The sequence below is a fragment of the Salvelinus fontinalis genome, chromosome 18, assembly GCF_029448725.1.
Source record: "Salvelinus fontinalis isolate EN_2023a chromosome 18, ASM2944872v1, whole genome shotgun sequence".
Taxonomy (NCBI): domain Eukaryota; kingdom Metazoa; phylum Chordata; class Actinopteri; order Salmoniformes; family Salmonidae; genus Salvelinus; species Salvelinus fontinalis.
The window spans coordinates 48868336-48879678 of NC_074682.1; the positions used below are offsets into that span (position 1 = coordinate 48868336).

Below are 11343 nucleotides of genomic sequence, written 5' to 3' on the forward strand. Positions count from 1 at the left end.
TGCCTTGATTAAGACATGAAAAGTTTATTCATCAACCTCTCTCTTTACCAGTTGCAGGTTTTTCCCCTTTAATAAAGCTCATTCTCACGACTCGTTTGCGTAATTAAATATTGCTTTCTGACACATCTCGTATTCAAGGGCTTGATTGATGCGTGTGCAGATTGGCAGGCCTTTAAAAGAAATTAAAACAGGCAGAAAAAAACTGCAAATCTCCCATTCATTCACCACCACTCACAACAAGACACATAGTACACGTAGCCATTCACAGGAGTCCTCTTTAAATAGTGTGTTTCAATTACTGAAGAGAAGTGGGAATCAAGGACAGAGGAATTGAAGGTAATTAGAAATCGGCAGAGTGACATTTTGGATGAGTCACGTGCCCGGAGTGTTCCGCGCGCACCTGTTACCATTTTGTTTGTGACGCACACTGATAATCTATGTTGGGGGGAAAAGAACACACACAAATGGAGCTTGATGACTACAGTAAATGTCTCGTTTAAAAGCCCCAAGTTAACGAGGTTCATTCATTCCGAAAGTCAAAGTGGAGTTTAGTGCTTTTCAACCCACCAAGGGACACATAATGGGATAGTTAACCCAAATGATAAATGATTGGTTTCCTTACCTTGTTACTACCTGACCCTTTCAAGGGGAAGTTTCTCATTTCTAAATCTCCACAATTAATACTCACCTGTTGTTCATAGAATAGGTTTAATAGTATAGTATAGTATAAAATAGTTCTGCTTTCAGTGGTTGTTCAGTGCTTGGGAGCCCACACACACTTCACTCCCACCCATCTCTCACCATTCTTTACCATTTCATTTCCCACTTGACCTGCAAATGTATCTCCCTCGTCTTTAGTCTTCTATCCATCTTTTCATTGATTATTTCTCTGGCTCTGTTCAATAGACAGCATGTACGCCATTACCAAATAGCAGACAGCGAAAGCTCACGTCAACAACTGTGACAGCTAATGAGAGGGCCTGAACATATTTCATACCGCAGCAACGTATACATATAGGTTTGCCATTTAAAGTCTATGAAAGGATGGAATGTCTAATGAAATTAAGCAGCTCAGGGGATGTGACTTCCATGCTGAAATGAACTAAACATCATGATTTTCACATAGAGGGACCTGAGTGGATGATGTGTTCATATATTCTACCCATTTATTGTATTAGTTGTGTAATATATTGGCTAATATATTTGCATTGACATACCTGTATCTCACCAATATAAATTAGCTGTGTAATATATTGGGTAATAGCTATTTTAACTGCCCTTTTTGTCCCTCTTGTCTTCCCCTCTGTCCTCAGACCTACAATGACCCTGTGGAGACGAAAAGTGTCCAGACGAGCCAGCCTTCCTCCCACATGATGCCCCCCAATCCACCCCTGTACAGTGTGCCACCCCAGCCCTCCTCCCCCTACAGTCTGGGGCCAGGGGGCTTCCCCCTGTCGGACATGCAGGGCTACGCGGGGGCTACGCGTCACGCACTCTCCCGGACCCTCAGCCAGTCTCAGATGCTGCCCAGCATTAGTGCCTCTCCCCCTTCCTCCTTCCAGATCAGCCCGCCCTTGCACCAACAGCTCTCCATGCACCAGAACTCCCTCCTCAACCAGCCAATCCGCATGCAGCATGGCCAGTCCCAGCCAATCATCTCCCACCAGATGGGACTCCAGGCCTCTCTTCACTCACCTCCTCCTGGCCAGCAGGTTTGTGTGACTCTGGGAGTGCCGATTATCACCAGCATATATCATATCACCAAATTATATGAAGGAAGGAATAGTGGACATGCTCACTTTTCAGTAGGCTAGTGTGGAGAGTATGGACCATAGAGATCCTATTAAATTACTCATTCCTAATTCCAAACAACTTATAACCGTTTGGTTCTCTGTAACCTTAGCAACTAGTTTGGATCAGCATTCCATTACCAATTCCATTATTAGTCTAAACAGTATGACTGGTCCAGAATCAGAATTAAGTGTAGAACGTTGAGTTAAAATAGTGAAACAATGACGTGTGCAGGGTTGGATGGGGATACGGTTTAGTTCAGCAAACACAGCGCGTTACCTCCTTTCAGAAAGAATATTGTTAGCTCCGTGCTCCTCAGGGCGATAGTTTTGATATGTATCGACTGCCTGTAAAATGAATGCTAAGCTTGATTTAATAACATTTCTTGTTAACAACTATAGTTTTGGCAAGTCGGTAAGGACATCTACTTTGTGCATGACACAAGTCAGTTTTCCAACAATTGTTTACATACAGATTATTTCACTTATAATTCACTGTATCATAATTCCGGCGGGTCAGAAGTTTACATACCCTCAATTAGTATTTGGTAGCATTGCCTTTAAATTGTTTAACTTGGGTCAAATGTTTCGGGCAGCCTTCCACAAGCTTCCCACAATAAGTTGGGTGAATTTTGGCCCATTCCTCCTGACAGAGCTGGATGTAACTGAGTCAGGTTTGTAGGCCTCCATGCTCACACACGCTTTTTAAGTTCTGTCCACAAATGCTCTATAGGATTGAGGTCAGGGCTTTGTGATGGCCACTCCAATACCTTGACTTTGTTGTCCTTAAGCCATTTTGCCACAACTTTGGAAGTATGCAACATCAACTCCCAACTGTAAAGTATGGTGGATGGAGCGTCATGGTTTGGGACTGCTTTGCTGCCGCAGGGCCTGTACAGCTTGCTATCATCGACAGAAAAATGAATTCCTGAGTTTATCAAGACATTTTGCAGGAGAATGTAAGGCTATCTGTCTGCCAATTGAAGCTCAACAGAAGTTGGGTGATGCAACAGGACAACTATCCAAAACACAGAAGTAAATCAACAACAGAATGGCTTCAACAGACGAAAATACGCCTTCTGGAGTGGCCCAGTCAGAGTCCTGACCTCAACCCGATTGAGATGTTGTGGCATGACCTCAAGAGAGCGGTTCACACCAGACATCCCAAGAATATTGTTGAACTGAAACAGTTTTGTGAAGAGTAATGGTCCAAAATTCCTCCTGACCATTGTGTAGGTCTGATCTGGCAACTACAGAAAATGTTTGATTGAGATTATTGCTGCCAAAGGAGGGTCAACCAGTTATTAAATCCAAGGGTTCACATACTTTTCCCACCCTGAACTGTGAATATTTACACGGTGTGTTCAATAAAGACAGGAAAACGTATAATTGTGTGTTATTAGTTTAAGCAGACTGTGTTTGTCTATTGTTGTGACCTAGATGAAGATCAGATCAAATTTTATGACCAATTTATGAAGAAATCCAGATTATTCCAAAGGGTTCACATACTTGTTCTTGCCACTGTAGCTACAATACTTAGGGTTGATGCATGATATCTGCTTTAGATGTACACATCTCTATTCACATTCCCGTTCCTCCACTTTGCATCACAAGCATGTATACATTATACTCAGTAACTATCTCTCCCTTCCCCTCGTTACACTCTCTCGCTCTCTCTCTCTCTCTTTAGTCTCTCTCTCAAATTAAAATGTACATGTTATTGGCTCGCTTGAGGTACTATGCTGCCAAACCAATTAGCATTTAAACTCATCTAAAATAGAAATGTAGCAGAATTTGGCATTCAGACCTTAAGTAAAGAGCAAGCCTCTCCCTCCTCCTGTTTCTTCCTATCTCTTTCCCACTCTTCCTATGTCAATCCCTTCCCCTCCTCCTTCTGTCTCTCTCTACTCTCTCCATAAGCCAGGATAAGTTGTCAGAGAACTAAGAACAACCAGCCTGGTCAGAGCAAAAATTGTTTAGTCTACCTGTGGTAAATTCAATTGATTGGACATGATTTGGAAAGGCACACACCTGTCTACATAATTTAAATAGGCAAGTCAGTTAAGAACAAATTCTTATTTACAATGACGCCCTACCCCGGCCAAACCAGAGTGGGGCAGCAGGTAGCCTAGTGGTTAGAGCGTTGGACTAGTAACCGAAAGGTTGCAACATTGAAACCCTGAGCTGACAAGGTACAAATCTGTCCTTCTGCCCCTGAATAAGGCAGTTAACCCACTGTTCCTAGGCCATCATTGAAAATAAGAATTTGTTCTTAACTGACTTGCCTAATTAAATAAAGGTAAAATAAAAACCTGGACAGCGCTAGGCCAATTGTGCACTGCCCTATGGGGCTCCCAATCACATCCGGATGTGATGCAGCCTGGATTCAAAACAGGGACTGCAGTGATGCCTTTTGTACTGAGATGCAGTGCCTTAGACCGCTGCGCCACTCGGTCTGAATAGTTTCCAAATGCACTGTACATACTACAATTCATATTATTTTGTACAACCGCTATTACATTGGTAATCCAACCTAACATAAAGTTACATATAATACTAAACGGAGTGGCACATATTTGAGTAATATATAATACGTTTTGCTCTGAGGCCAGGTTGGAATAACACATCACCTAAAAGCTGCAAAGCTAACACCATGGCCCCAATGTTTTATTCATGTGTGGCTGGAATCTCTCCCTTTCTCTCTCTCTCTCTCTCCCTCTCCCTCTCCATCCCCTCCCCCTGCATCTCTCTCTTGTTCTCCCCTCTCTATATGGCCAGTATACATTGTCAGAAACTTAAACTAATGCCATGGCCTTGCTCTCTCTCCTATAGGGATTTTCCCACCTACAGTCAGAGTACCAGAAAAGTGTGGGTTCCCAGTCTCCAGGGGCCCCTAACGCTGGAGGGAGACAGAACCACGAGTGGGACAGTGAATACTGCGATCGGGAGTGTGGTGGCAACCACTGCAGGTGAGACAGCCCAGACCAGTATCGGCTTTGTATAGGAAACTATTTTTAATTCTATACTGTTTATACCTTAGAATAGGGACAGTTTACTGGACCCAGAGTAAGGCTAGCTTGGGACTAAGAAAATATTTTAATGGAGATTTTCCATTCAGGATGATTAGTTAGTCCAATACTTAATCTGTGTCCGATAAACTGCCACAGAGAGTATTATTCAATGCTATTTTAACAGGTCAAGTGAATGCCTTTGAGTACACAATTGTATTATTTAATGCTGTCTCAAATGTTTATTCGAAAAGACCTTTGATACTACTGCTTTTTGTCCTTGAATTGACTTTGTACCGTTTCAGTCCTCAATTTTGACTCAGCTACAGTAAGTGTCAATATGACAGCAGTCAAAAATAGTCAATTATTGTCAGCTTACATCCAAATCCATGCTCACATCCAAATCATCTTGGCTCCTGGACTCTGTCCACACATTTCAAGGCTGTGTTGAGACAATGACTTATCAATGACCCAAGCCCAGCTCAGATAATCCCTACCATTGTGTCGCTGAGTTGTAGTAATGCTGCAGCAAATGTACATTATCATGTTGGGCGTTGGCAGTCACAATGTAAGTAACTTCATTATGTCCCTGTAACTGTCCTGAATGCCTCTGTCGATCTTACAGCTATTGTATACAGTAATCATGTGCCTATGAACCAGAGTCATACTACAGCACTGAGGCAGTGTGCCCTAGTAGAAAGTCCACTGTGTGCAGCTCCCTCTACACTATCAGCTCAAACAGAAATAATATGTTCATGTCTGCTTCTGACAAGCTTCCCAGTAAAGCAATTAAATAAATCAAGCATCGCCAAAAAGTGCTCAAAATAGCCCACATTAACATATGTAGCCTATGAAACAAGTTTCATGGAATCAATCTCTGAAACTCACTTAGATAATACCTTTGATGATACAGTGGTAGCAATACATGTCTATAATTTCTACAGAAATGTTAGAAATGCCACTGGGGGCGGTGTTGCGGCCTATATATATATATATATGCAGTCTTTACATTCCTGTAAAGGTTAGAGAGAATCTCATGTTAGATACTGTTTAAGTAATATGGCTACCTGCCTCACCTAAAGCCCATTCTTGTGGGAAGCTGCTATAGACCACCAAGTGCTAACAGCCAGTATCTGGATAATATGTGTGAAATGCTTGATAAAGTACAGTATGTGATATCAACAGAGAGGTATATTTCCTGGGTGACCTTAATATTGACTGGCTTTTATCAAGCTGCCCACTGAAGAAAAAGCTTCAAACTGTAACCAGTGCCTGAATCCTGGTTCGGGCTATCAGTCAACCTACCAGGGTATTTACAAACTGCATAGGAGTGAAATCATAAACATGTATTGATCACATCTTTACTAATGTTGCAGAAATCTGCTTTAAACCTGTATCCAAATCCATTGGATGTAGTGATCACAATATAGTAGCCATGTCTAAGTAAACCAAAGGCTGGGCCTAATATAGTGTATAAGAGGTCATATAAGAAGTTTTGTAAAGATTCCTAAGTTAATGATGAAAATAATATTTGCTGGTCTGTGGTGTGTAATGAGGAGCAACCAGATGCTGCACTTGACACATTAAGAAAATGACTATACATCTGCTATATCCCCGTGGATTGATAAGGGATTTAAAAATGTTATGGTTGAGAGGGATGAGGTAAAATAAATGGCAAAAAAGTCTGGCTGCACAACCAATTGATAAAAACGTACTGTGAATTGAGAAATCATGTGACTAAACTGAATAAAAAGAAGAAGAAACTATACTATGAAACAAAGATAAATGATATAAAGAATGATAGTAAAAAGCTTTGGAGCACATTAAATGAAATTTTGGGCAAAAAGGCAAACTCAGCTCCATCATTCGTTGAATCAGATGGCTCATTCATTACAAAACCCACTGATATTGCCAACTACTTTAATTATTTTTTAATAGGCAAGATTAGCAAACTTAGGCATGACATACCAGCAACAAATGCCGACCCCAAGTATAACTGACCAAATTATGAAAGAAAAGCATTGTAATTTTTATTTACGATTTACATTTTGTTGTTGTTGTCTATCAACAATGACAAGCCACATGGGTCTGACAACTTGGAGGGAATATTACTGAGGATAATAGCGGATGATATTGCCACTCCTATTTGCCACATCTTCAATCTAAGCCTACAAGAAAATGTGTGCCCTCAGACCTGGACGGAAGCAAAAGTCATTCCGCCACCCAAGAATAGTAAAGCCCCCTTTACTGGCTCAAATAGACGACCAATCAGCCTGTTACCAACCGTTAGTAAACTTTTGGAAAAAATGGTGTTTGACCAGACAATGCTATTTCACAGTAAACAAATTGAAAACAGACTTTCAGCACGCTTATAGGGAAGGACATTCAACATGCACGCACTTACACAAATGACTGATTTGACTGACATTGTCAATCATAGTCTGCTGCTGGAACTTATGTGTTATGGCTTTACACCGCCTGCTATATTGTGGATAAAGAGTTACCTGTCTAACAGAACACAGAGGGTGTTCTTTAATGGAAGCCTCTCCAACATAATCCAGGTAGAATCAGGAATTCCCCAGGGCAGCTGTCTAGGCCCCTTAATTTTTTCAAACTTTACTAATGACCTGCCACTCTGCCACTGGCTCTGAGTAAAGCCTGTGCCACAAAGAGGGACTTTCAAAAATGACAATTGGCTCAGAACAGGGCAGCACGGCTGTCCCTTAAATATACACGTATCACTAACATTAATAATATGCATGTCAGTCTCTCATGGCTCAAAGTAGAGGAAAGATTAACTTCATCACTACTTGTTTTGTAAGTATTGACATACTGAATGCACTGAGCTGTCTGTTTAAACTACTAGCACACAGCTCAGACACCCATCCATACCCCACAAGACATGCAACCAGATGTCTATTCATGTGAAGGGGGCACATGTGAAGGGGGCACATTAAAATGGATCGGTACAATAGACTGGCCCGCCCTGTTCTTCATTCACAATTGGTGATTACAGAATTATGCATTTGCTTCCCCTCGCTCATCATTTCATCCTCATTCTCCTCTTTCCTCCCAATCATAATTTACTTCATTTATTTCATCTGTTGTTATATGTGTGAAATTAATTTCAGTAGAGTTTAGGTTCAGTTTCGAGGCAATTATTGGGGTTATTACCAGCTGGGTACTGCACTTTCAACTGTTGGAAGGAGGGGGGGCAATGGAGCGAAACCATTCAGAAACATGACACGCCCTCCTCAAACTGGTTCCAACTCCAGTTCTGTTTGTGATATTAAGATTCTAACAACAACAGTTTGTTATATAGACTTATTTAGGAAAAGTCAAGGACAGAGGGGGGCATGACTTAAAAAATGGCGGAGTATAAAAATAAATAAAAGTGCGGTCAAAATGACTGCTTTAGCGGTTCTAGTGTTAACTGAATAGTTTTCTAAACTTTTGTTAGCCACATCTGTTTGGAATGTACTCCAACAAACACATGGCACACTTTATTCCTTCAATATTAGTTTTATAATTGTCCATACTGTACTTCAAAGGGGAAATCTGTGTTTTATTTATTTCTTCTCTTCACACCCTTTCTCTCTCTTCTTGTTTTCCGATTCCTCCTTCTCCTCTCACCGTCTCCCTCTCTTCTTGTTTTCAGTGGCAGCATGATAGCCAGGGACAAGCCACTCTACCTCACTTGAAACTGGAGGTCGACAAGAAAAGACACCAGGGAGTCAGCCCTCAACATCCCCACATACACCACCGCCCCAACCCCTCAACCCACTCCTACCACCACCTCTTTTTGTCAATGTAATCTTTTCGGTTTTTAGAATGATTTGTGCAAAGTTCCGATGACTACTAGCGATTTTATTCTTTTTCCCTCAGTGTATTTCTTCTCCTGCCTGATTCTAGAGCTCTCATCTTTGTCTCAGAGTAAAGACAAATTGAAGAACCATGAAAATTGCCCCCCTCAGGGACTAAACTGAGCTTTAATTGGAATAAAATGAGCAAAAAGCATTCTTCTTCTTTTCATTCTTCTTCTTCTTCTCGTTTAATCATTTTTTAAATTTCTTTTCTTTTCTTGTTGTTGTTTTTATTTCTTTCTGCTTGCTACATTTTCTTTTACAATTGACAGTTCCTAAACTGTAGGGGAAATACTTTTCGGGTAGGTTTCAGCACACAGGCCTTGATGTTACTGTTGCTTTGCTTTAGGGTCTGTGAATTATAACAATACAAAGTGATGGGCTGGGAAAGGATAATTACATAAATTCAACCTTTTTTTAATGAAAGACCTGTGGAGGTTTACCAAGCTGTCACAGTGTGATTGTGAATATCACTTTGATCAAATTGGGAATTCGAAGTCCAGATAGCTTTTCTTCTTCTTTAGTATTACCTGTAAGTCATTGGTTTGTATTTCAAAGTGTATCTCGTGTGTGCGGTTGCGTGCCTGCATGTGTGTGGGAGTGTATGCGTGTGCTACTGTGCGTATGTGTGCGCGTGTGCATTTGGGTGTGTCTGTGTGCATGTGAGTGTGTATGCGTGTGTGTGTTTGTGTGTGTGTGTTTTGTGAATTTTAACAGGCTGTGCAGGTGGATTTCAAAGGAGTACTTCACACACTCGATCTTGCATTAAATCTGTGCTCACTGGTATGATTTTTCCAATAAAGTTACATCAAAAACACAATACCGAGTCTGTGTCCTGCAGATCATTAAATGGAAAGAGAGAGAGAGAGCGAGAGCGAGAGAGAGAGAGAGAGAGAGAGAGAGAGAGAGTAGAAGCGAGAGAGAGAGAGGGAATAGAAGCAAGACAAAGCGAGAGAGAGAGAGAGAGAGAGAGAGAGAGAGAGAGAGAGAGAGAGAGAGAGAGAGTAGAAGCGAGAGAGAGAGAGAGGGAGTAGAAGCAAGACAGAGAGAGAGAGAGAGAGAGAGAGAGAGAGAGAGAGAGAGAGAGAGAGAGAGTAGAAGCAAGAGAGAGAGAGAGAGAGAGAAAATGGGAATGAGGAAAAGCGAGACAGACACATGCTGAACACTCATGTTGCCTCAAAAATCCTTTGTTGATTAGATTTTTCATGTAAATTGTCAATATTCACCCACTTAACATGAAGAGGGATCTAAAAAACGACTATATGTGAATGAATACTTGACAGAAACATCGTAGTGGGTTTCAAGGTTTCCACCATCTTCTTAGGTGTTTCTGTTGTGTCTCTCATCTTTCAGTTCTGTGATAAATATGAATGTATTTGATGAGAAAGAGGTTCTTACTTTCACTGTAGCATAATTACATGTTTTTGTTGTAATGGAAATATAATAACATTCAAGTTATATATAAGCCTGACAATTGTAGTATTTAATTTGTAAAGCCGTTATTTTTATTTTGTAATTGTTGTCAACATCTTTTTTTTTTTTAAAGTTGCCCATCAGCTATTTGACAGGTTTGCTATTTATGAAAGAACAAGAGTACATTTGTTGCTTCTTACAATGGACGTGCATTTTTATTAAAATTGTATTGTTTAACTTTTAGGTTTGATGATGATGAGGATTGCTTTGGTTCATCTTTTTTTTCTGCTGGTTCTTTATTTCCTTGCCAGTGACATCATTTTGTGTCACAATGCTTCTTTTATTTTAAATCTCCATAATAATAAAAAAAAGTGAAAAGTGAAATAGGCTGCTATCGACTCTTTTTTCCCGACACAGAACATGTTATTTTCTTCCCTTCAGTCAAGTATCCAAATCTAAAACATAAGCCACTTAACACTTGGAAAATATCCTAAAACAAAATATCACTCACTTCCTTTTATTCCTACCCAGAACATGTTTCCTATACTTAAATGTAGTCTCATGGCTGGACTCAAATCAAATACTATGGCTTTACTAATTAGCTGTTATCACAAAAGATAACACCATCCCAATCTGAACTCTTGTCCTCAATGTATCGCCACAACTATGAACAGATGCAGGAGTGAATTTTCTTTGCTGCTATGTGAAAGTGGTGGGGTGGTGGGCGGCAGAGATAAAGAGAACAGAGAAATACATGGCTTAAAGTACACAAACTCGGGCATCCATCCTAAATACACATTTTACCCACAATTGCACACAAGTCTTCCAGATAGACCCATACGGAAAAAAAATTATACATTTCGATATACATGTACATACACTTGCATCTTTGCTCAAATGCATGTAATGCCTGACAATTCCAGAAATGCATGGCTATGACATCTAGTCTACAGGGTGGACAAAGTGGTTCCTAATTCCACATAGTTTGGCACTTCAGAAGATTCTTAGATCTTCTAGGCTGAGAGAGGCTGGACTGAGGGCTTGTAGGCCTGTTGTAAAGCAGGTCCTCACCAGACATCACCAGCAACGTCGCCTATGGGCACAAACCCATCGTCGCTGGACCAGATAGGACTGGCAAAAAGGGCCCTTTCCTGACGAGTTGCAGTTTTGTCTCACCAGGGGTGATGGTTGGATTCGCGTTTATCGTCGAAGGAATGAGCGTTACACCGAGGCCTGTACTCTGGAGCGGGATCGATTTGGAGGTGGAGG

The 11343-nt window shown here is 40.9% G+C and overlaps 1 protein-coding gene across 5 annotated transcripts in view; it reads left to right on the forward strand.

Annotated features, from left to right (window-relative positions):
- LOC129815687 (TOX high mobility group box family member 2-like) overlaps positions 1 to 10458 on the forward strand; it is a 238069-nt gene extending 227611 nt beyond the window's left edge. For all 5 annotated transcript variants that reach the window (XM_055869715.1, XM_055869718.1, XM_055869714.1 and 2 more), the window contains 3 exons: positions 1314 to 1712; positions 4623 to 4759; positions 8457 to 10458. In XM_055869715.1, the coding sequence (XP_055725690.1) occupies positions 1314 to 1712; positions 4623 to 4759; positions 8457 to 8499 (579 nt within the window). In that variant the 3' untranslated portion in view covers positions 8500 to 10458. The remainder of the gene's footprint in view (positions 1 to 1313; positions 1713 to 4622; positions 4760 to 8456) is intronic.
- Positions 10459 to 11343: the final 885 nt, after the last annotated feature.